This window comes from Eutrigla gurnardus (assembly GCF_963514095.1).
Source record: "Eutrigla gurnardus genome assembly, chromosome: 13".
Classification (NCBI taxonomy): domain Eukaryota; kingdom Metazoa; phylum Chordata; class Actinopteri; order Perciformes; family Triglidae; genus Eutrigla; species Eutrigla gurnardus.
Genome location: NC_139936.1, coordinates 19,359,790 through 19,386,536, shown reverse-complemented (window position 1 = coordinate 19,386,536; position 26,747 = coordinate 19,359,790). Strand labels below are relative to the sequence as shown.

Below are 26,747 nucleotides of genomic sequence, written 5' to 3'. Positions count from 1 at the left end.
TCCGTCCTTATTGTCGTGGCTGGCAATTATGATTTGAGCGATCAAAGAGAGATCTCTTTGACTTGATGCCACATATCGATGGCTCACACAGCTGACATCCAGCTCTTTTCTTAATTCCTCCTGATTATTGAACGTCAGATCTGAGTCACATGTGAGAGGAACCAAAAAAAAAACAACCTTTTTGTTCACATTTAGCTGCGGCATGAAGTCTAAGTGCCACGGAGCACCAGCTTTTATTCCAGCATGACAAACAAACCGTGCGGCTGCCTGGAGCCGCCTTAAAGCAAGCATGAAATACTGCTTCGGCCTCACTCATTTGTTTCCATGAAGCAGGACAGCTGGAACAAAAACCTCCTCTTACTCTGTGTTGCATGAAGGAGGATTTTTTTTTAAACCTTGGCCTTGGCAGGGGGACAGACAGACGGACTGACGGATACAGACAGACAGAGGCAGAGCTGACCTCAGAACAGCACCGACTGTTGATATTAACCACTACCTCGCCGGCAGCTCTGTAAAACTTGGCTACCTCTTAATGTGTGTCATGTTGCATAATCGCCTTTGCCAGCCAAAAGGGTGAGGCAGTCCGGTGTCTGCGGCGCGCGAGACTCACGAGTGTAAACACACACTGCAGCTCTGATGGGTTACGCATCAGCTAGAGTATCCTTTCAGAGCGAGAGCCTTGGCCGTCGGAGGACGTTTTCACCCAAACGCTCTCCCGACGCCTCGCTGTCAGTCCCTCCCGGGGAGTTTTTGAACGCCTGCGGCGAAACGTCGCCTCGGAGGCAATGCTTGACCATGCTGAGATTCATGGAGGGTGACAAAATGAGCAAATAAGCGATGGTAATGTTTTGCTGAGAGCTACGGGTGTTCAGCGGCATAAACTTTTGGCCTTGGAGACATAAAAGTGCATTCTGGATGTGCACGGCTCCTGACATATCTGGAGCTGCCGTAGAGGGAGGAGGAGGGGGCAAAGAAAATATCCTATTTGATTAGAAAAAGAAAGTGAGCCAGTTCCTCTTTGCAGTGGGCACAAGAGTTTTATTCACTAATAGTTCTTAATGTGCCCTGTTGACTTAGCCAAGGCTTGTTGCAGAGGCTTGACCCCAGAGTTGTTTGGGTATACGGTCTGAGGTGCAGGAGGGGAGGCTCACCGAGATATGCAAAGCAAAGCTATTTCTCCCCTTCAGCTCAGTGTGTCCTGCCGGGTGCTTTTTTATTGATATTTCTGTGTTTAAACATTTTTAATCATGACCTATATAAACCTAAGAGGAGCCCACATTTTCTGTTGTCGTTGCAGACGGACATTGAGAGCCATTCACCGGCGCGTGAGGTTTTATTTTAAACCTCACACGCCGCCTCTTCAACGGCGTCTGTAAATGTTTGCTCTTGTTTGGCGGAGCGGCACAAAAAGACGGGACTAAAATAAATCTGTATATTGTCCCTTTCACCTTTTTTTTTTTCTCTGCGCCACACTTTGAGCAAAGAATTCAGTTTTATTTTGAGTCACTGTCTCTAAAGTTTTTGACTCTCTTATGTTTGACTCTTTTCGCAAATAATAATAAGCCAACGGAATCTGCTTAAATACATCTGAGGCCGAACTTCAAACAACAGAGAACAAACACAAGACAATTGGAACTGTATGGAGGATAAAAGAGCTTCCGGAGGATAAAAGGATTCGCAATCATCTTAATCTTCCCTAAGTACACTTCTGAAAAATGTTTGGCAAATTTCTGATCTGTTATTGTGGAGCATTCTCAAAAATAGTTTCTGCTTCTCCTCCAAGACCCCCCTCACTCCCCCCTCCCCCCTCTGAAAATCACAAGAAATGAACTTGTGTATTTATTCCCCTTAAATTTCCTTTTAAAGGCTGGGGATGAAAATGGCAGGTAATGATGACGAAGGTTTGCTCACATTTCTGAAAGCAAACACACCTTTGAACAACACCGAGGGTGAAAGGTGGCAGTGTCCTGGCTGAATTCAGACCTTTTTTCAACGTAGCAGTACCTCAACTTTTTTTTTTTTTAAACGAAAGCACGTTCATACCGACCTCCTTAAGAAGTTTAGACTGAAAGAGACTGTTTTTGAAAAACTGGAGCCCTTCAGCTGAATCCCATATGTTTTTCTTGGCAGACGAGTGCTGTCTGCTTGGCCGGGGCTGATGTTGGGGATATTAAACTGATGGAACACAGGACTTTTGATCCCTTTTTTGAGGCTTGTGTTTAGGTACCAACTGGCTGAGTCTCTGTCAGACACCTGCCGTTGTCTCCACTGATATCCAATAACACCAACTACTGGGTGGCAAAAAATGTGCCACCAGAAACCCTTCTGTTTTGGAGCCAAACTTAGAGGGCAGAGAGGCTTTTTCTTTTTTATCTTGCGCAATGTGGATGTCTGTTCTTAAAAGCACTGCTTTTGTTTTTTACACTAATTGTGGGATTCCTGCCAAAGAATCATCCACGAGACATCTTATCTTTGCAGACGTTCCCTCCCAGAGACATGGCTTCCAGCTGGAGATGTATTTTTTGTTTTTGAAAGAGATTCCTGGACGATAATTTTAAGTAGTTAAGTAGTGCATGGATACTGTACATACGGGTCCGTTCACGTGCTTTGTTCCACATGTCAGTTCACCTGAAGTTGACCTCGCTGATATTCGGCAGATGAAATAGTTGAGTATCTCTAGTGAAATAATATGTCAATCTAGAATTTGGTAATCGTTGTTTTGTTACATCTGTAGAAATTCTCATTATAGACCAAAATCTATCAATGAATCAAATCTGCTGGTAAAATATATGTTATCTGTGGCAGCTTCAGGACTGTAATAAACCCATCAAATAATTTAATTTGACCTATTTGAAATATTGGCTTGATTCGAGCCAGAGGTCTCGGTGTTGATATTCCGATACAATTTCTTTCCTTCCTGAAAGTAATTCTGATTCTTGGTTTTATGTATCAGCCGATGCCGACAGATTCAACACCAGTGTGTTAAAAACTGAATTACCTTTGTAGCATCTATTTAATATTGCTGTGAAAACATCTACATAAACCCTGTTTATTAGCCAAAAAAGACACTTGCCATACACATCATGGAATTCATATAATTTACTTTTGGCCAAAGCTTGTTTTCACTGAATGGAGTGAAAAAATGTAAACAAACGTATAGTGATGTCATGATAGCAGAAATGAAGTACCAATACTATTGTGAAATGTCATGATTCTCCATATCCAGTTCAATATCATGGTAAAAAAAAAACAGGAGGGGAAAAAATAAACATTTAGAACTAGTGTTAGTGTTGGCGTCGTAATTTACCCTCCCCTGATGCTCATTTTTACTGAATGGAGTCTGAATGCATCATAATATAACTCAGTGGAACCTCCTTGGTTAAGTTATTGTGCTCTGCAGGACTGTGCTGCTAATGGCTAACGTTAACTAGCTATCCTTCTATATTTATTACATGACACCTAAACAATAAGGTACGTGTGACGTGTTTAACATTGCTGTGGTAGTCTGACTTGGTAATTTACTGTGAAACACTGCTTTCAGTTTATTTTTTTGCTGTCAGGCAGATTGTATCTGTGTGCAGCACCATAATAACAACAATACTTGAAGTTATTATCCAGTTTCGTTTTGCTATACTAAAAGGTGGATGTACAATTCAGACTTTCGTAGGCGTATTTGGACTCGCCTTATTGTTTTTGTGTCCTGAGGCTTATACTGGAAATCCTTCCAAATAATATCTGCAGCCAAGTTGTTCTGAATCATCAAAACAAAACAATTTATGTGAAACCAGGGCGGGAAAATGCCAAATTCCTTTGCGCATGTTAAACTAAATATTGAACCGTTTCAGCTGCACTCCCTGCCTCAAGGGATGTTGGCCCATTAGTTTGCGTTTTAGTCAGTCGCTCCAACTGTTGTGATTGACAGCTCTGAAGGCGGAACCAAAGTATAAAGGAGGTTCACGATTGGCTGAAAATTACACCTCGGGCTTGTGTGAATTTATGGCTCGTACCGATTCATAAATGAATGATATTTTTGACTTCTCCAGGAATGTCTAGAATGTTGACAAGAATGTTGGGAAGCATGAACGTAAACTGGAAGCAGCCGGATATTAATAACAAGTGCACCCAGAACCTGCTTCTACCTTTAGACGCAGATGGGATTTGATATCAATGCACATTTTAATAGCTTTTATTAGAGTAATACAGTAACGATAGATAAAATAAACAACACAGTGATTTTCACAAGGTTGAATTACATAAACAGTGACTTAGAAGCTTCGTTTTTATACACCTTTTCAACTTGAATCAAACCAGTAGGCTTAGCTCTGCTAGAGTAAACACTGCAGACACTGATGCACAGAAGATGTGTTGAAGCTGGGGGATCTCTGCTAATGGAGGGAAGACAGAATTAGACTGGAATGCTCCTTTAATAGCTTGAGCTTAAACTGAATTCATAAGCAACAGATCTGCATAAGTAGGGCTGCTTGTCTTCATCAGTTAATCTAAGAATTGGTCGTTTTGATCACTTTAGTTGATTAGTCATTTTTAACGTTTAAAAGGCCAAATTGTGTCGTGTCAGTTGACTAATAAACACTTTATTCAAGGACGGCCCAATAGTACGCTGAAATTCCATTCTTCCCCATGTGTTTGAGAAAGAATATGAAGGATGAGTAATGCCCTATTTATGCCTTATCGCTTCAATGATAGATGAAAATTCATTTGTTGTGCTGCATCCAGTCGCTGATGTCTCCATTCACTCAGAGCTCAGCGCTTCGTCTGGGGAAGCAGATAACTGAAATGCCTCATTGAGACGGGGGAGGATTTCTGCTTTGTTAAGGCGCGGAGAGCATGTTTTCACTCAATATTCCCATAATAATGTTATTTTTCTTTTCTAAATCTCCATGTACATAGTTGGATTAAAAATAAGATTTAACAACTACGGAAAGCACAGGAATATCCATCCATCACTGTGTTCGCAAAAAGCCTCCCACCTTCACACGCCAAAAGAGGTGCTTTTTATCGGCCCGCACTAATGATGAGTGGGACAATCCAGATTCAGATCTTTGATGGAGACATTTTCGTCTGTCATGCATCCACCGAATCAGGGGCAGCTACTTTACATTCATTTCAGGCTAGATAAATATGCCTCCGCTGTCAACATGCCAGCGTTGAGGTGAATTTATTTAGCGGTGATAGAATCAAGGTGGGAGATGAGCTCAGAATAAATGAGGGAAAAGACTGGACGGGGTTATTGGTGTGATGCCAGGGAGAATTCAGCCTATACTAGTGCATGGGAGGAATCAGCGGCCTGATTGGTAGGTAGATATAGACATATGCTCATGTAGGGGAAGTATATAATCTAGCTTAGAACAACGCCCGCAGGTGTCACGTAAATGCCCAACAATGAGGCGAGCAGGAAATCCCTGCTGCAGAATTGTTTTCAGCTAAAAAGGGAGCAATAAAAAAAGGGATTTCTTTAGTGATAAAAAGAGATATACAAAATCCACCCTGAGAAAAACTTGGACTGGAATTGGAATATGTAAACAACACAAAGCAAACATTTTGAACCACTGTTCCGATTTCTGTGCCGGTAATTTTATTTAAAAACCTCATTTGCATTTTACAACATCATTTCAGAAAACTTAGAATGCCCTTTTCTAGAGTCTGGTAAACACAAGATTTAAATTTGTGCTCATGAGCGTTAGTCGTCTAATTTCTTCGGTCAACAGATTGCAATTAGCAGCACTTATCTTTAGGATGGCCAAATGTTTCATTTAATTGCACTGACAGACTGTTGTATCTGCAGGACATGAATATGCTACTAATGTGTCCAAAGTTACATGCAAACCTGAGTTAAGAACTGGAAGTGGAGTCCAGCCAGTAGTGCGTGTAAACAGGAGGGGGTGTTGGGTTTATTGGGGGACTATGGGAGTTGGAAGCCAGTTGAGTGTGCGTGTTAGTTGCACGGCACCATATGTGCACAGTCCAAGGGAGTGTTAGTGGAGAGGCCGGAGCGAGGTGCCACAGAAGAGGCTGGACCGAGCGACCGGCTGACCGACAGCTGGAACAAATTCCTCTGGAGCTCAGTGAGAGGTGGCTCTGTCTGCGCACAGGTGCACAGTAGCTGCTTCTTTTTCCTTTTTTCCCCTTTCCTTCTGCAAGGGCAGCTCGCTCTCCAAAGGATGAACGATACTGGTGAACATTCGCTCAACGTTCCTCCTCTCTCGCCGGATGTCGCTGCTGTTTGCAGTAAAGTCACATGTGGAATCAGAACATCAAGGACGAGGCTTAAAGGGACTTAAAGAGTTAATTTATCTTTACTTAATAGTTAATTTACTGTGACCATGACATGATATTTAATAAGGTTTCCAATTATCCCTAATGCTATAATTTATGTTATATTATCATTAGTTTGTGTCTTATGAAATCATTTACAAATGATATATTTTTATTGAAGTACTATTTCATTCTAATCACATTAGCAACACATTATAAGCACATGCTCCTCCTTTTAGGTGACGCTGATTGCTGGTGCCTTTTCCAGGACTGGATTTGAGTATGGGACCCGATCCGATCCGTATCACTGCATCCCTACTTATCCCAGTGACTGCTTTTAGATCTAACAGATTTAAAAAAGCAAGGTGGCAATCTCCAAAGGTGAAATGCACGGACAACATCAGAGGTGTGGTGCCTGTGTCAGAAGTTGAGCACCGGGCCCATTGTGCTACTTTTTGCACCCAGAGCTGGAAACTCCGGGGGGGTCGCCCGTGTCTCGACTCGTTGACCTCTGAAGGTGTGGGGGCAGTCCGAGACATTCAACCTACGGGAGTCTGGGAGCGAACCAGCTCACTGGAGTGATGCCACTCTTCTTTATAAACTCTCAGATGTTCCTCACTATATGCACTACAAGTTAAATATCCAGCTTATTCCACTGATCCATGTCAATGTTGTACCAACCTTTCATAATCATGTAACCAAAATGACTATAATTATAAGAAATGGTTTGGTTCTGCAAACTTGTCTTTTTTGTTTTTTAATTTGGATTTTTTGTTTTGTTTTTAGTTCACATGATTTCATGACTAATCTCCATCACCAACCACTTCATCCTTTTTTTCACACAACAGCCAGACGCTTCACCCCGTCACCACTCGGTGACAAACGTTTCGAGGTCTCCAGACAAAAAAAAAATATATATTCAGTACGTGACCTCTGATTGAGAGTTGCTCTCTCTGCTCTTCAGATCTCATCGTGTCCTTTCACTGCTGCAGAGAAGGGTTGTGTATAAAGCATATACTGCATAAACTGTTAAAATAACATAAATCATCAGTACATAACCTGGATTTCGATGAGATGCACCTTCACCCTGTTGACTACATTGTCGTGTTAGCTGCCCTTTTTATACAACCGCACCGAAACGAGGGGCATGACTGGCTTCTTATTGCCGGGAATCTGACGGTGGCAGGTAGCGATCACAAAGCAATTTCCCTCCAATGTGTCACTAATGATGTGGAGCTGCAGCTGTCGGGTGAACCGGCGCTTTGGTCCGAGTTGCAGGAAAATAATCAAAACAACATCCAGCAAATGTCACGGGGGGAAAAATACAACAACATACATTTAAGTGGGAAATTAGCACTTAATGTGACATTAACACATCTGTTGTTTCATATGGTTAATGCATCCATATGTGGTGTCAGCATGCTGCCGTTTAGTCTTGACGAATAAATGAACAGAAAATAAATGCGTGGATTTCCATAAAGAACAAACGCTCTCTGTACTCATTATCTTGATTTGTGACGTCATTAGCATAATCCGCTGATTCTTGATAGGTCACAGCTGATTATGATGGAATACTAACAAGTCTAAATCTAAATCTCTTTTTGGACGAGCCGGCGTGCTTTTGTGCCATTTCTCCACACACTCACGGGCCCGGTGTTCTGTTGCAGGCCGGGATGATCCGCACCGATTTGGACGAGTACTTCATCGAGCCGCTGGAGAGAGGCACTCAGGAGCTGGAGGACCAGGGCCGGGTTCACGTGGTGTACCGCAGGTCTGCTCTGCTGCAGGCCTCCTCCGACATCTCCGTCGACTACCAGCTACAAGGTAGGACGCACGGCCACCGTGTTTTCCTGCTACCGGGACAGATGGCTGTCCAGAGGGTGTTCCTATTACTGCTGTTAGTATGACTGTGATGAAATTACGTTTTATAACTGCAGTGCTCCGTTTCTAATGGCTCTTTCTGTTTTGGTTTAATTATGCAGATGAAGTGTGGAGAATTATATTTTTCTTTAAATAATCAGCACTTAATTAAGGCCCCAACATCACGGCCGTATTTGGAAAATAACATCCCTACTGACTTGTAAAGACATGATCCATGTAACAAGTTAGTATTGACCAGGCTGCATTATTTGACCCTTTGGAGTGAGAGTATATAAGTCTAATAAATAAATCCCTGGATGGCGAGTGAAGCTACATAAACTTGTTTGAAAGCAGTGCCACCTCCCGTATGAGCCGCACCTGGGACAACAACAAGCGCTCCTCCCAAGCCAGTTTCTGCATCCAAAACTGTAAACGTCTAATGTCGGAACAAAGCTGGGAGGCTTTTCATGAAGAGAGGGCGTTTTACGGGCATTTTTAAGCAGTCGTGTATGAAGTACCGCCGACGATTTTTCATAGATTCAGATTTCAGGTTTAATGTTCATGTTCCAGAGCCAGAAAAATAGTTACATTAACAAAAGAGAGCAAAAAACACATGATTGCAGGTATAAACACCTTCTTCAACAGGCAAGGCAAGTTGACTAAACCAGAGTTTTGATTAAAACAAAAAAATACCACAAGATACTGATGGTTGGACTGGTTATTGAAGTGACGCTCATCCCTCATTAACATGGAGCGTTGTAGCAGAGTGACTCTCACTGCCGATGACAGTGGAGCCTTTGGCTTTGAACTTGAACTCCACTTTTTCCTTGTTTCTACGATCCTCATTTGAGAAGACAGCTCGAAAGCAAAGTGGTTTATTGAATCTAATAAGATGCATTTGAAGTGTGTTTGAGAGTCTCAGTGTCTCTGTGACCTTGTCCACATCCGTCCTGAATCGACTCCAAGTACGTGGACCTTTGAGTTGAATTGTGCTTGTCGCATTACCGGTTTCACTACCGCTGCTGCTGTTGTTATTATTAATGCTAACAGCTGCCCCTGTTCGCTCTGAATGCACAGCTTGCCCTCTATTTATACCAAACAACTGACGCAGTCGAAAAGTTGCAGCGATGCGACAACCACAGCGAAGACGTTCTGTAGCCGTGAAAGGAGTCATGTGGAGAGTGGACGTGGAAAACGTTCATATTAATAGCTCTCATATTATTGCATTTCTTTCACTTTGAATGTAGACAGAAAACATGGAGACACAAAGAAGGATCGCTGGTATGTGGTGGTTGATTGTCCATAGCTGCTTTGGTAACAGAGCTGGATTTCTGGTTTAGAGTTCTACAGGTCACGTCATCATGTACATGCTGTGCATACATGTGCTGTCCCAGTGAAGGCTTGTTTTCATATCTGAGCATTGTCACAGCGGGTTTACAGGCTCGCTAAGTGTTTCCTTTCAACTCATCTGGAGAGATTTGCTGTTATAGAAATCTCTCCACCGTATCTGTGAGAGATCGGGGCGGCGGGGAAGGCTGGATTGTTATCGTTGTTCATGTCTTCTGTCCACACCCAGGTATGGAAGGTGAAAGTGTTCTATATTTAATTATGAAGATAATAATAATATGAATACATTGTTAAAAATATACGCATTTCCCTAAAATAATTTGAGAAATTCATTCTAACTTGACTAGTTATTACGAGATATCTTAATTACAGTTACATGACAATTTCTAATATAATATGATGTCCTTTTTCCCCACTGACACTTATTTAATTTTGTCATGTCACCTTTCATAAAGGCACATTTTCTTTCATTACCTGGTCTCAACCTTAATGCCAGTAATTCTGCTCTCACTGGAGTATTACCCTATTGAAGTAACCTTATGGTGATGATATGATTTTTTCGAGGAGCAGTCACTGTCACGCTGACTCTTAACATACATGCTTCATGTCTGAGAGTTAAGACTAAATTACGACTCTGAGAAGGCGTTTGGCTTTTGACTCCCCTCAGGCTGTATCTTAGCATCAGCTCTCCTTCTATTCTCCCAGGGTCTCCTGCTGAATGTCCATGACCGTACACTTTAATTTCCCAATGGTTAAAATCCCGCCTTAAGCAATAAGTTAAATTACAGAGGAGCACGGTGAATATTGCATTCCTGACCTCCCCCCCGTGATGTTAATCCCATCTGAAAGGGGCTTGAGTGAGTTTAGCGTTACCTAAGTGATGTGGTGATCTGAGACTCTGAGACTCTATCGTGGCTGTGTCTGCTTTGAGACAGATGAGGTTCTGCTCCACCGCCTTAAATTAAACAGGCCGAGACTCCATGTTTCCAGGAAAAGAGAAAAGGAAAGGTCTGTCCGAGTTAGTGATATGCTACGTTACAGGAAGTCTCGCCCATATTTCACACAATGTATCACAGACAGAGGAATAATATCAACGACAAAGGCGAAATGCCCAAAAGATTCATTTATTTAAAAAAACATTGGATTCATTTCTTCAATTATTTCACGTAATTTATTCATATGTTGATACATTTTTCTTCCAACACTTTGAGGGTTCCATGCATACATATTTCCCTCGTCAAATTAGTCAGAATGTTTAAACTAGAGCACTCATTTAGATGTAAATTGGCTTGATCATCTCGCTGCTGTAAGCGCTTTGATCAACACGAGACGATGGGACTCAAACAGCGACCAACAAGCAAAATCGTGGAAATTAGCATAAAAAACGCCGCGAGCGGCAAACGGCCATCGTGTGCATTTAATCGTTATTGACGGGGAAACGCGATTCCGCCAGAAGCTGATTGCGGTGATCACGGGAGGTGATGTGCATACAGCTGTTATGTGGGGGCGAGATGTTTACTTTTTTATAAAAAGCAAAAAGGTCAGGCAGAGTGAAAGTAAATAGAAATAAAATGTAGGTGAGGAAGAAACACACGACAACTCTGAACAGAGCTGCAGAAGGTCGTGAGCGCATCTTTTCAATGATCAAATGCTGCTTCAGGGAGACAAACATGGAGGGTGCAACAACCTTCTTGACACTCTTCTTTCTTCTTGGCTGCACTCTATTTGACCACGATGGCATGCTGGTTACGCCGATTTAGGGGAGCGGCGTTTGAATGGAGTGCAGGTGACTAATGAGGTGGCATGTGTGACATTAATCAAACAGCAGCAGGTTGTAGAGATGCTGTTTCACAGCTTCTGCTAATGCCAGCGACGGCGCGGCCCATTTTTTTTCCGTTCAGCCACCTCGAGCTATGTGGAATATGTGTTTAACAGAAACTGTGCCCACTCATACTGTGCCGGTCTGTGCAGTTTTGGAGGGCACCCAATAGAGTCGCCAGAACGGTATATAGAGGGTGAAGTGTTGGGTATGGATGATAACGGCCTAGATACTTTAATACAGCGACACACATCACATTTTTTTTTTATAATTTTTTTTAATTAATTTATTTAAAATGTCCAGATTCTACCTACATTGCAATGAAATTTGAAAAACACTTTCACTAATTGGAATTTGAAAACTCAGATTTGCTATATATCTGCATGTCAAACTAGAGATGGAGCGCAACTAAGGCCGGTTGGAAAACAAATTCTTCGCTGCCTGTTGGCTTTGTATTGGATGGAGGTCTTTTTGTTGATCCCGTCCGCTAGCAAACAGATGAAAAATGCCTAGGAGTGTGAGTGCTGTGTATGAGTGCTGTGTGGTGGGCGGTGGTGGTGAGGAGCTAATGCCAGTAGCGCCGTACCGTTGGAAAACAACGCTTTTGCAGGTGGCACGTCTCGGTATGCTCGGCCTAAGGCAGCGTGTTGCTTCCTAGTGCAGGTTTCTAATCTAAAAAAGCACTTCTTCTGATAGGGGGTTTGTGTTCAGGGCTGCTGAAGATCTTTTGCACTGTGCAGTCATGATCCTGACATGTTATATTCCAGTGTTGATTGGATGTCATGCCTGGAAAGAATCTGTCACTTCCTGTAACAAGGCTTTTGAGACTCTGGGTGATGACACAGTGGGAGTAATTCCTCCGTTCTATAACAAGCAGGGCTGTGATGCCTCTAAGCAAGGCACATCCTCCTTTTGAGGAGCTGCTCAGCCCGAGCGGCTCCTCCTTTTGAGGAGCTGCTCCCCCTTTTGAGGAGCTGCTCAGCCAGAGCAGGTGAACTCGGCAGCGGGCAGGTGTGTTATTTTGCCAGCTAAAGGACACTTTTCATGAAGCTGTTTTCCTGATTTTCTTTATTGATGCCCATGATGCTTTTTGGAACGTCCGTGTACTTCCCTTTAAAGAACTGACTTACAAACATGTTTGTGCAGACTTGGTCTTTAGAATTGACTGGGCTCCAGACAAGGCAGCCTTTGATATTGTTGTGTTTAATGTCAGTGATCTGGTACTCACACAGAGCTGCTTCTCCTGCAGGCGTGAAACACTGGAGCTGAACGGGCAGAAGGAAGGTTCAGAGAGTGTTTTGCCGTTTGCTTACAAACCTGTTGATCTCGGTGATCAACAGGTTTCTCGGTGTGTTTGTTTCAGCACCTCTAACTTCCTGCTGAGGCCTGACAGTCACTTTAAGAGCTGCTTGTGTGTGTGAAAACAAAGAAAACTGCATTTCAGTGGCAATTTCTGGCAAAGCTCTTTTACTGACAACACTTGTGCACAGAAACACACTATATGGCCACAAGAATGTAGACACACAACGTGATGAAATTAGAGACTGCACATTTTCTTGGCCAAATTCAGATTTTAGCCGATTCTGACTTTCTAACTGTAGTTGACAATAAGTTTTCTTTTTACCTACAACCCAAAAAATAATTTAAACCCTCTGGAAATCAGTGTAAACTGTCATAAAAGACACTTGACCATCAGACCCGGTCGTCCTACTCTGGTCGGCCTCGCCAAGAACGCCTGCCAAGCGAGCCTCGAGTTTAGAATAGTCCCTCGTACACATGTTTTACCAAGACCTGAGAGTGTATCTCTATGCTTAAGAAACACGTCATGCGTCACGCTGGATCACACACACACGTGATTACTGGACAGGAACCTGGCTGCAGTGATTCGCTCCCCTTCGGCCACAAGATAAGTGAGGTTCAACACTCATGAGCGGCGATACGGCTGACTTCAGAGCGCCGTGAAAAAAAGGCAGTGTTATCACAACGAAACAGAAGACGCGCTTCCCCGAGCTGCTATCACTGCAGCGAGGGCCTAGCCAATACACCGAGGGCCCGGCCAACACAACCAGGGTCCGGCCAACACAACGAGGGCCCGGCCAACACAACGAGGGCCCGGCCAACACAACGAGGCCTCGCCCAGCACGACGTTTTACGACAAGGTGCTTCATTGTTAAAACAAATGAAAGCACACATTGCTGTTGATTTTCTAACATCAACAGTGTACTTTTACTGCTCACCTGGTACATTTTTTTCTCAAAGCTAACAAAAATCATCTCATCACAAGCCCCACTATTCCCCCCCCCTAGTTTTCCATCCTATCGCTTCATCAGCAGGTGCAGTTCTTTGGCTGAAAGATTGAAATAGATTTATTGACCTCTGAAACTGCAGTTAACAAAACAATCTCGACTGTTGTTTCCAAGGTTCAAAACTCTCCATCAATGAGGCGGCGAGGTTGAGGTCGGGGCTCCGTGCAGGCCAGTCCTGTTGTTCCACATCCAACCGGCTCCGTGGCCTGGCTCGACTGTGGGAATATAGAGCCTGTCGCAGCCTCACTTATAACAAAAGATTATCCCGCCGCTTGTGGAACAGGATTCTGAATAAATAATTCTCAACGTCTTCACTTAATTTCTGGGTTATAGCAGTTCGCTGGGTAGAAACGGGATCCGGCCGGCACTCCTGCAAGTAAAACAGCCGCGAGCATTTTTCTGTTTTCCCATCAAACAAATGTCTGTGATATGCGATGCCAAAGAAAGCAAACAGAAGCGGGAGGATTACACATGGAAAGGTGCTAATAATCATCCAGAACATTGTTTCTTTACAGAGCTCTGCTGGATCAACAGTTTGATTCATGGAGGAGAGTTTTATCTGAAAAAAAGGATTCTCCAAGATCATGATGTCTCCTGGTGTGAAAGTCTTTTTAATCATAAAAAGTAATCGGCTATAGTGTCTCAATTATTTTTCTTTTGGTGGATTTTAATGATTTTGACAAGCAATGTAAATTAATTAAATATTGCATTGTAAATGTGGAAAATTCACCACGATCAAATTGGGTTTTTCGTGATCCGCGATTAAATCTGATATCGTCCCGTTCTATGTGTACACGTAAAAGGCGTGTTGATGGGATGCACTGAGCATAAATAATATTGATATGTATTAATACTGCAAAAAAGAGAGGTTTTTAATACTTATATTTCAAGTATGAAGGGGCTATAACATTCTGCCACTAGGTGTCATACATTCCCTCCCCTGACGAATTGCGTTCACTTAACAACAAGTCGGTTGCCAGTTCGATCTTTGCTATCTTCGTGGCAGAATAACGAGTCTTTTGGCGACATGTAGCTATAGATAATAATTATTTACAACATTATTTTTTATAGAGCACTTGGCTGAACCAGGATTAAAACATTTCAGGACTGCAATTAGGCAAATAAGATAAGACCATTCATTAAATACAATAAACATACTACGACGTCACATACTAATCACATCTGTATCCTGTATCCATCTGGACAGAAATGAAACAGTTTGAAATTGAAACCGTGCCTGGAATCACAGAGTGGATGTGCGTAGGTGATGAATTGTCACGTCCCTGTCATCCCACCACTCTCTGTTCTGGTGGAAGAGAGGAAGTCTCTGGTGACCAGGATTCTGCCTCGCTTCTCCTGGAAAGCTCTGGCAGCGGCTCTAGTTAATTCCATAAATTACTAGATTCTGAAGGAATACAGCTCAAGGCATTCCTTCTCCTGCAGTGTCTTATGTGATTCAGGCCTGTGAGGTCTGTGAGCCTCGAGGGCCGTGACAAAGCGGCAGTGATTAGCCTGGGAAGGAGAACGGGCTGCACAATGTGAATGTGAGGAAAAAGTAAAAAATCCAGGCAGTATCTCTGTAGATACAGACAGCAGCTTTTTAACGATTACTTAACATTGGCGTATGAAATGTACCGAGTGGAGTATTTTACAGAAATAAACTTAAGCACTCTCTGGTGGACGGAAAATCTAAAGGGGAAACTGGAGTTATACGATGCAGAGACATCAGCACTCAGTCATACACGATGATTAAGAGGGATTATTTTGTGTCGTTTTTTAGGAGATTGTTGAATAATATACCTTCAACTATATTGCTGCCAATCTTCAATGTAATCGCATTAACAAAAAGCATGTTTTTTTAGATTTTTTAATGACGGTGTCTAAAATGTACTGTGGGTGGAGTATCTAGTGTTTAGTTGAATATGTTAATCGAGTGTGACTCATAGCTAAATCTGACGGAGGTTTTTAAAGTCAGACTCTTTGGTTGCGACCGCGGCTTTGAAGTATCCACAGCCTAACTGTGGATTGATGACGGTGCTGTCTGTGGTGCTGAAGTAGCAGACAGTCTGGTAATTGGGACTTTTTCTCAGAGCCTGTCCGTCTGATAAACTAAAGAACCCAATCAGTCACTCATGGAGGGGGTTCATTACTGGCAGCATGTATGTTAATAGTGTACGGCAGGGTGATTCAACTATAGTGTTCGGGGGCCACATTCTCAGAAAGCTAATGGACCGGAGGCCGGACATTTTCCCAGACCCACTCGACCCCTTCCTGGCCTCACAAATTTATGTATTTTTGTTAATTTGCAAGTACCATATCTGATATACACTCCAGATATTACACATATTTGTCTTAAACACATAGGATGGAATATGGGGGATTCTGAAAAAAATTCCCTGCAACTCGACACCACGTAACGTTTAAACAGCCACCAGCACTAGTGTTGAAGAGTTAGATTGAGGCTGCTATGAAAACCACGTATGTATCAAGCATCTTACATTACCAGAATGTTTCTGAGCGACAGAGAGTGTGCATGTAACCATAGTAACGCACTCCTGCATGCGTGTGCACGTGTAAGAGGAGAGGTAGGGGTGCTGCCAGAAGAGCCGCTGACTGTGATTACAGATTACTGATCAGCATTCATGGGAATAAATCACAATATATAGATTTGTGTACATTTCTCACGTTCACCTTGATGCTCTAAATAACCTGCTGCACCAAAGACAAGCTGACATTTTTTGACGTGTTGCAACAGGAAGTAGGTAGTACTGCCCTGAAACGTGTTGATAATAAGGGCAGCAACTAACGATTGCTTTCATTATCAATTAATGTCAAATCATTTTTTTATTTAGTTCATTAAAGTTAAAGTGATTCAGCAAATGGAGACAATTGTTTATGAATACATTTAGTTTGTTATTAAAAATGCGGGTGATAAATGTACACATCCATTCAACTAATTAATTATGTTTTCAGCACCTATAATTTAATGGTGTTTAAAATGAGCACCTTCTTTATCACACACCAAAACAAGCAATATCTCGTGTGATCATGATGTACATGTTGGTGTCTGTCACACACTTCTACACACAGAGTGTGTGTGTGTGTGTGTCTGTGTGAGTGTGAGAGAGAGAGAGAATCTCAGGGAAATGAGACTTACAGTGAGAGCAAATGTCTGGACTCCTGTGTGTGCCCCTGAGATCTGATCTCCTGTTGTCTGGCCCGGCGCCCAGGTGGGGGATTCAGGGGGATATCAGCATTTGGATATTAGATCTTATTTTTGCATGGTAGTGAAAATAGAGTGTGTGTGTGTGGTGGTGGTGGTGGTGGGGGGCTAGTGAAAGCCCTCGAGTCTGAGAGAGACAGAGGAAGGGAAAACACGATTCTACATGGTGAAAGGAAAGTGGTGATTTATATTCGTCACATAGACGGCGTACAGAGAGAATCAGGGCCGAGCTGGTGCGTGGAGGAATCCGGTGAGATGGCTGGAAGGAAAAACATCCGGGGGAGGAAGAGTCAACGAAATAAAAGCAAGTTGTTTGAAATTCATAACAATGCTAGAATTTGCCTGAAAATTGGCCTGTATCTGGGGTGGCAAGCGAGCAAACTGAAGTGAGTATAATTGGCCATAGAAGAACAGACTGGAGGAAGATGCTTTCTCTGCTGCCGAGCCACCTGCTGCAGCAATTATTAATCTAATTACTGTTACAGTAGATGACACGGCGGTGCAGATGAAGCCTGGGCTTCGTCTCAGCACCGTTAAGTTCTGATTAAATGAGAAACCTTCATATTCTCCTATTAGACCTACACTTCATAGTTACTAAATGTATGCAGAACACATTTCAGTGGCTGTTGAGACGTGGATTTTGAGGTCAGGTAATAAGTGTGTATATATAAGCAAAAGCATGTAAACCCTTTGGAATTACCTGGATTTCTGCATAAATTGGTCATAAAATGTGTTCTGATCTTCATCTAAGTCACAACAATAGATAAACACTTCTGCTTAAACTAATACCACACAAAATATGTTATGTTTTTAATTGAACACAACATGTAAACATTCACAGTGCAGGGTGGAAAAAGTATGTGAACCCCTATGCTAATGACTTCTCCAAGAGCTAATTGGAGTCAGGAGTCAGCCAACCTGGGGTCCAATCAATGAGACGAGATTGGAGGTGTTGGTTCAAGCTGCCCTGCCTTATAAAGAATGCACACCAGTTTTGAGTTTTCTATTTTCAAGAAGCATTGCCTGATGTGAACCATGCCTTGCACAAAAGAGCTCTCACAAAGACCTACGATGGAGAATTGTTGACTTGCATAAAGCTGGAAAGGCTTATAAAAGTATCTCTAAAAGCCTCTATGTTCATCAGTCCATAGTAAGACAAATTGTCTGTAAACTGAGAAAGTTCAGCACTGTTGCTACTCTCCCTAGGAGTTGTTGTCCTGTAAAGATGACTGCAAGAGCACAGCGCATGATGCTCAATGAGGTGAAGAAGAATCCTTGAGCCTCAGCTAAAGACTTACGAAAACCTCTGGCACATGCTCACATCTCTGTTGACGAATCTACGATACGTAAAACACAAAACAAGAATGGAGATCATGGGAGGACACCACGGAGGAAGCCACTGCTGTCCAGAAAAAAACATTGCTGTACGTTTGAAGTTTGCAAAAGAGCACCTGGATCTTCGACAGCACTACTGGCAAAACATTCTGTGGACAGATGAAACCAAAGGTGAGTTGTTTGGAAGGAATACACAACACTGTGTGTGGAGAAAAAAAGGCTCAGCACACTGACATCAAAACCTCATCCCAGCTGTGAAGTATGGTGGAGGGGGCATGATGGTTTGGGGCTGCTTTGCTGCCTCAGGGCCAGGACAGATCATCGACAGAACAATGAATTCTCATGTTTATCAAGACATTTTGCAGGACAACTTAAGGTCATCTGTCCACCAATTGAAGCTCAACAGAAGATGGATGATGCAACAGGACAACAACCAAAAGCACAGAAGTAAATCAACAACGGAATGGTTTCAACAGAAGAAAATATGCCTTCTGGAGTGGCCCGGTCAGAGTCCTGACCTCAACCCCATTGAGATGTTGACCTCAAGAGAGCGAGTCACACCAGACAACCCAAGAATATTGATGAACTGAAACAGTTTTGTAAAGAGGAATGGTCCAAAATTCCTCCTGACCGTTGTGCAGGTCTGATCTGCAACTACAGGAAACGTTTGGTTGAGGTTATTGCTGCCAAAGGAGGGTCAACCAGTTATTAAATCCAAGGGTTCACATATTTTTTCCACCCTGCATTGTGAATGTTTACATGTTGTGTTAAAGGGATAGTTTGGAATTTTGGACATAAGACCTATTTTCCAACTCACCCGGAGTGTTAGAGACGTCTGGAGACGTTTTCAAGAAATTTCATTCAGTTCTTCTGAGTAGGAACCGGTTCTGAGTAGGAACCGGTTCTCGATTCCCACCCCTAGTCTTGACCATGTCTACATGCCTAAATGCATTGAGTTGCTGCCATGTGATTGGCTGATTAGAAATTTGCGTTAACGAGCAGTTGGACAGGTGTACCTAATAAAGTGGCCGGTGAGTGTATATGGTTCCTCTTATATTGTGGTCAGCCTGGACAGAGGGAAGTGGATGACCTAAGCTGCTCGTTGAATGCATGCAAAGCAAAGTATGGCGCCGCTAAACACGAGCATGTGTGCTCAGCAAACCTCGCCTGGATGAAAGCTTCCTTGCTCGGCTCTCTCTTTGTGCTTTTATGCGGAGTATGAACACCGCCTTCCCTCTTCCGCTCACTCCCAATGCAGATACTGTACTCTGTTGTGAGAGGATCAGGGAAGTCATTCCTCCTCTCTGGGGCTCAGGATTCTTTTGATTTTCCGAAGAGAAAAGCTCCACAGAAGCTTCCAGTGGTTCTGCGTCAAACCAGTGACGGCGGTGGAAGATGAATGCTCTTTCACCAGCTGTTTCCAGGTGAAGCAGACGTAGGGCTTTGTGTCTGCCAAGAGGCCGAGCCAGAAGGAGATTTGGAACATTTTGTCACTCGCTGGCTGTTTTAAGACGTGGTGCTGGATGGATCAAAGCCAAGTGCTTAAATGGACTGATGAGGGTCAGCAGGTATATAGTCTGCAGGAAGGATGAACACTCACTGCTCTTTTGGTGCCTTTGAGCAATGCAGCTGGTAGGATGGTAGGATACAGGTTGTTTCAGTACAGTTTCAGTTAACTAGACCTCAATACAGTTCTCATGTCACGTACGATTTAATCTTTATTTATTCATAAATACTGAAATCAGACTTTCCGATAAAGCCATTTCTGTGTGCCACCTCAATGCACCGGTCACAGCTGATTGATCCACAAACTGCCGGTGTCGTTTGGGTGCACATGCAAATCGATTAGGCTGTTGACATGGGATGTTCCCCATCGTGGCCCCGCAGCCTGCTTGTGATCTTCAGCGTCGGCGTCTGGTCTGCGTGCCATGAGAGAATCTGGGAAGAAAACCCACTAGTAATTTACTGTAAGGGATATAAATCATATGTATGTAATTGATTTAATTCTGATAAATGATAGGAAATTAAGCTCTTGACTCCCCCCCCCCCCCCCCTCTCCCAACTCCCCCAAACCTGGTGTAATGCTCTGCTTTTTATTCATTTTAAGTTAACCTTTATTTAGTAAAGATAGTCCCATTGAGATTTACGAGGTAGACCTGAGCCCAGACGCAGCATAAAAGTTTATAAAACTAAATATTTTAAAACAAATCAGCAAAAAGAAACCGTGCTTTATTGCTGCGTTATTCGATGACGGCAAAACAAACCATGACATGCACGCTACCTAGCGGACCTAAATAAACGGAAACAACTTATCTGAAATCGAAAGTAGGGCACTAGTTTGCCTCCGGGGCTGCCATTTTCTGCATTCGGTAAAATCATGACTCCTCTGGGTATCCAGCAAAAGTCACAGCAATGAGGGGGGGAAATATGCAAAATGACATCAGGTGCTATTCCGAGTTTAATTATTTTTTTTTATTTGGGTGTTCAGGGAGCTTCTGCAAATACGTGAGGCGCATAGATTGGAAAAACATGAGATGCAAAAGCACAAAACGCCTCAGGCTGCTAAAACCCCCTCTGTCTGATCAGGTCCTAAAATACAATATAAATTGCATCAATTTGTCAATACATATACACACATCCCACTGAGGACGACCCATACTTATTAATAATCAAAGCTGTATCTGTTGACAGCTGCACTGAGTCGTGCTCAGACTCCTCAGCTTCTCGTCACACAGAGAAAACAACGTTTCTGCCAGCCGAGGCCAGATTCGACGCCGCCGTTGTTGGTGTGCATGTCTTTGGAGCCTGCCAGCAGTTTTCCCGTTCATTGTATAGCGCACCATCCGCAGCAGCTGTGTTTGGCAGCTCATCTTTGTTGTGTTTTTATTGTTGTGTAGCGAGGCATTTGCTGTGAATTACATCATGTAGATGTGAGACGTGTGTCCAGTGATCAAACCTTAAACATCAAAGGACGACTTGCCAAAGAAAAATTAATTAGTTAAATACAATTATATAAAAAGGTCATTAAGAGAAGAAAATGAGAAAATAGGAAAACACGTGGGGAGAGTAATTTAACTTTAATGATGTGAAAACATTAACGGTTATCAGGTTTCCTTAGTGAGGATGGTTCTACTTGTGTGTGCTGTCAGAGGTGTGTGTGTGTACGTGTGTGTGTGTGTGTGTGTGTGTGTGTGTGTGTGTGTGTGTGTGTGTGTGTGTGTGTGTGTGTGTGTGTGCAGAGGCTTTGAGTAGATTGTGTTGCACTCAAAATCAATGCAGCGTTGATCGACACAACAACGGACGGCCGTCTCTCTCCTCAGTAAATCATTCCTGCAGCTGATCTCATGCTCCATCTGATATTTCTATCCGTCCCTCCGTTTGCATGCTGACTCCGGCACATTGGGAAGATATTATCCACATTGCCTCGCGTCTCCAGAAAGTACCAACCCCGAACGCGTCTGATGAGTTCTTTCCATTTGAAACCTGGTGCTAATTACCGAGCGCAGCCCCGAGCCAAGGATCTGGAAGGAGGGTGGAAAAGATCCTTGGAAGCACCGACCAGTAGTTGTGAATCAAGAAACGCTCGGTTGTGTTCTCTCCTGACTCGCCGTGATTCATGCAGTCGCCTTTCCAAAAAAAGTCACATGGCAGCTGGAAGGAGCGCTCTCTCCTTTCCATCCAGTCTGCCTGCTCGCCAGAGCCCAAATATCTCAAATTCTTGTTGCTTGTTGTGATACTACGTCCACTACTATGCCTCCTTTTAGAGAGAAATAATGAGAAGGGGGTTGAAGCTGTTTGTGGGACAGATATTTGTGGGGGGGTTTTGCATTCCCAAGTATTGCAACATTTGAGTTTTCATCGCCTGACTCCAACGTCTTTGTGTTGTGTAAGAATCTGAGAGCTGCAATAACACTGTGTGGAAATTACACCATCCATGCGCATCAAAGACCTGAACTCGTCTTGTTGTTGAAGTGTTGTTGTTGGAAGCTTTGCTTTTCACTTGTTTGTGATGAATCACAGTTGTTTTATTGCCTAGATTTGAATAAAAACGTCAAATACATTTTGCAAAGACGGGGCCCGACTTGGACCTCAGAGGGTTAAATTCAACGTAATGATCACACTTCTGAAACGAACGTACAGTCCAGCCTGTTATTGTCATTGTGAAATTAAAGCTTTTTTTTCAGAGAATGCTCCTGCACCAGTTTATAAAACATTTTAGGATTGCCAAATTTATATTTCTTCAGTCAGTTGGTTGATTTTTCTTTTAATTTGTACTCCTGCTAAAAGGGGTTATATACTTGATCCCGTTTAGATGGACAGAGTTTTGGATTATTACACCAAAAGCTGCAAAATGCCTTTGAAATCAAGAAAGTTGTTGGTTTTTTTAAGTAACAGAATGAACTAATACTCCAAGTAGTTACGGCAGATAATCTGCCAGCTCAAATGAAAACAAACAGGGCCACAATCATTCATAGCCCATGTAAAAATAGGCTCCATTCACAATCTTACATCACCCGCGACCCGGCAGTCATTTCCAGTATTTTAGCTTCTTAATCAGCTGTGTTGGGCGGGGAGAGGCTGGAAACAGTTTGTCACTTGATCTTTGGACGATGACATTGGCTTGTTTGTTCTTTGGGAGAAGAGAGCGCGAGAGAGAGAAAAAAAACGGATGCAGGTCACCAAAATATATTGAACTCCGTGAAAGGAAATACAGTGAGCATTTCTTCCAAAAGGGCAGTTTGCACCCCGCTATGAATGGAGCCTAAGTTTTGCAGCATGTTGTAACTGACCGACCCCAACAAGGCCTGCCGTTGTTTGCCTCAACACTCTCTCTCCCTCTCTCTCTCTCTCTCCCTCTCTGCCTCTCGACTCACACAAACACACTCCACACTGGACTGACAGTGTTGCCCAACAGCACAACAACCAGCACCACAACAGATAAGCACGTTGGCGACAGAGAGACTTTTTATGTTGTAAACGGTGAGCAGGTTTATGACTTAGGTTCAAGCTTCATCATTGCTGGTCACTCACTGACAGTACATTTTGCAAGGATTATATTTTACATTATAATTCCCATAGTTGTTATACATTAGAATATTTTTTTCTGCGTTATAATCTCTGCAATTATACATTATATCGAGGGGAGTTATCACCTTTCCACCGATCGATATCCGATCACAGCAATAATGAAAACCTCATAGACTACTTAGTAGACTCATTTCCTCCATATCCAGTCTATTATGTTTCCATCCTGTTTGTTGAAGTGACGGTTCATAGTGGATTGGAGGCCGGCGGGATCCACCTCTGAGCCATGGCCGCCCACCGCTCACTCCACATGAAATGCTCCGGGGCTAAATTACATCACTTCCAGCAGACTTCACGGAGAACAATGTGGATCTGTTTTTACTGAAATTCTCTGGTCCAGCTCAGATAAAAAACAAGCAACATTCCCTTCACTTCACCTGTCTGTCCTCTGCACTGTGTGAGAGAGAACATAATGATTGTGTGATTTTAGCAGTGTCACATGGATATGTGGCTCGCATGATGAACCGTTTCTCATGTTGCCAGCAGGTGAATGTGGGTCTTCTTTTCTCCACTTATAAGGCTCTTTGAGGACGGACATAACTCTGTTGATGCCTGATTGCACCTTTAAATGACACCCAAGCCTAATTATTATGTGATTATAAGTCACCCCTAGTGGTACATTTTTGCTGTAAGTAAAGTGAAAATACAAATCAATACCAAATTTGGTTTCTTACCAAAAGCAAGAGGAGAAGATCGATATCATTCTCATATGACATGCTTAGCATTAATACTGGTAGCACCATTTGCGACTTTGTTCTCCTCCAAAATACAGAATGAATGTACGTCTGATGCCAATAGCAGAGTTTGTCCTCCAAAGTTTCAGATCCAGGAAATTCAGGTGCTGTTGAAGAGGCGGCTCATAACAAAAAAAGAAAATCAATCCTTTTAGACAAAGCGATTCAAAATCAAGAAAACAGCAGGTGTTATAAGCAATGACAGCAAGCCTCAATTAAATGTCCAACATTTCTCTCCTTGATCTGCCTAAGAAAAGAACATTTTTTAGGGCCTGACCTTTTTCATAAGGGTCTCAAGGGTCTTTGTTTTTTTGGTCCCATACGACAGCATTCCCTTAAAGCTCTATAGTCTACGATTTTTCACTTCAGCCAATAGTAGCCATGCGGTCCACATGGCTACTATTGGCTAAATGTTCCGATCCAATCTTTGCTCACTCTCCTCCTCCTGCTCACGTCTCGTCCCGACTTACTTCCGCGTTTGAAACTACGAGCGGACAAGACGCTTGTTGCCCCGAACAGTTCAGGTATGGAGCAGGGCTCTCACGTGAGTTCAGAGTTAGATTATGGCTGAGGCTGCGGCGTCAGCGGGGAAGGGGGAACAGGGGATTGTGGCGAGCGATTGTCGAGCATTTTGGGATCGGGGACGTACTGCAGTCATACCCAGAGGGGATGTTCCCATTTATTGTCTATGTAAGAAGCCGTGCAATGCCGTCGCGGAGCGGCGAGTTTCGAGAGACGGCGCCGCCCGCAAACTCTCGGAAATCTTTTAAACTGACCGTTGTCGATCTAAAATAAAGACAGATTCAGCAACTGCATAGCTCATTTCTTGCATAAAATGTTTTCAGAAACACATTTCGCTGAACTATTTTCGTAAAATAAGAGGGAGGTGGGAGGCTGTGAGGGGAGGACGATAGAGCTCGGAGGAGCACAGAGGGGAGGGGTGTGTGTGTGTGTGGGGGGGGGGGGGGGGGGATGCTTTTTTCAAACCTTTCAAATCGTAGAATACAGCTTTAATTTGAAGCCAAAGTAAGTCCACTGGAAGGGTTCTTCTTCTTATGCTAATTAAAGGCTTGGTCGCTTATTATTAATTAATATATATATATATGTATGGAGGAGTAATTACTTACATGCTCACACATGTTTGTTTGAGATATCAACCTCATCACCTGAAAGAATACTGGTGAAGTGGTATTGGATGATGTCATCATAGCTTCTTGGTTCATAACGGCTACCGTAGTTACAACAAAGCGATGCGCTAGAGAGCACTATTCGTTTGAATGCAAAATACAATTTCACCACTAGATGGGAGTAATTCCTACACACTGTCTCTTTAAGAACCAAATATATTTATTGCATCACAGATAATTGTGTGTAATGCTGCATAGATAGAGGATACATTTTTTTTTTTTTTTTTTAAATACATTTTTGCATCCTTTATTTTTTTAAATCTGGCTCTATTTGTACCTTATCTACCATGATAGCAAGCAGACTGCTTTTTCAAGTCGCTCATGATGGTTGGTGCGATTATCCCAATATTGGAATTTCAGTGTGAGTGATTTTTTTTATCGCAATCCCTTAAATCTTATATCATCCTCTCCCTAGTATCAACCATGGAAAGTGATCTTTTCTGGCTTCAGCCAGTCTGTGCCTCGCTCAATGTGGGCAGTTTTTATTTTATTTTTGGTTTTATTTTTAAGGTGCCAAAACACTGTTACTCACTTCGAAATACAATTAAAAAATTCCCTTTTCCAGTGTGACACAAACACATCTACCGTGTGTGTTACATCGGTGGCTGACGTATGCTTCAGTGCTGACCCCCTGGGACGTTCACAGCTGTCACGCACGGTAAATTGTGAATTGGGTCACAGCGGTTTGTGATTTTTAAAAAGTGGGTCCCCCAGAAAACGTTGCAAATGCTGCTCTAAAGAATCTGACTTATCTAACTTTTCCAAAATATCTAATTTTGTTACATTTTGTGTCGTCACTTTACTCATGCAGGATGCTTTGTGGTTAATGTGGGTAAAAGCATCTCTGACACACTTTTCTAAAGAGCATTCCACCATAAATTTCCCTTTACTTTTGCATTGAAAGGACTTTGTGAGGCAAAGCAGCCAAGACCTAGAAATCATTAGTAATGCTTTAATATCAGGCCCAGTGGGAGCAGGAGTGTTTGCTTTAATTTTATGCCTAAAACTCCCCACAAGGCCGTTCATAGTGTTTCAGAAGCTTCAGGTGGCCATAAGAGAATGCACATGGACACAAACGTGCCTTTTAAAACCTACATCTGTGCAGAAGCACAAAGCGGCGTGGCGTCTCTCCGCCATGTGAAACGCCTTGGCCAGCATCTTCGCCCCTGCTGCGGTGCGACGCTGGTAATTAGGCTGCTGTTGTTGCTGCTGTCAACGCTCATTTTCAATTCTATTGAAGCAGAGGGAAGAAAAAAAAGGCTACAGCAATACTCATAAAATCCAGGGTAATTATCCCAGGTTTTATGTGCCCCCAGAAGTCAGAAATTCCCTTATATGACAAGAAACAAATTGCCTGCGCTAAGCAGCTGCAACGCCTTGATACGGGGAACCACCACAATGGTAGAAATGATGGTAATTTTGTCTTCCCATATCAAGGTGGAATTAGTGGTCTTGTGTACCTGAAGTTAGGACGTTCTTCACCGACTCATACTTCTGTAAAAGCCATGTATCGAGTGTGCTGCAACAGCGAACAAATAACAAACATTATTCAAGGTGACTGTAGACTGAGATGCCGTC

At 42.9% G+C, this 26,747-nt stretch overlaps 1 protein-coding gene across 2 annotated transcripts in view; it reads left to right on the top strand.

Annotated features, from left to right (window-relative positions):
* adamts3 (ADAM metallopeptidase with thrombospondin type 1 motif, 3) overlaps window positions 1–26,747 on the top strand; it is a 125,388-nt gene that overhangs the window by 16,182 nt on the left and 82,459 nt on the right. For both annotated transcript variants that reach the window (XM_084024342.1, XM_084024343.1), the window contains exon 4: window positions 7,941–8,097. In XM_084024342.1, coding sequence (XP_083880468.1) covers window positions 7,941–8,097 — 157 coding nt within the window. The remainder of the gene's footprint in view (window positions 1–7,940; window positions 8,098–26,747) is intronic.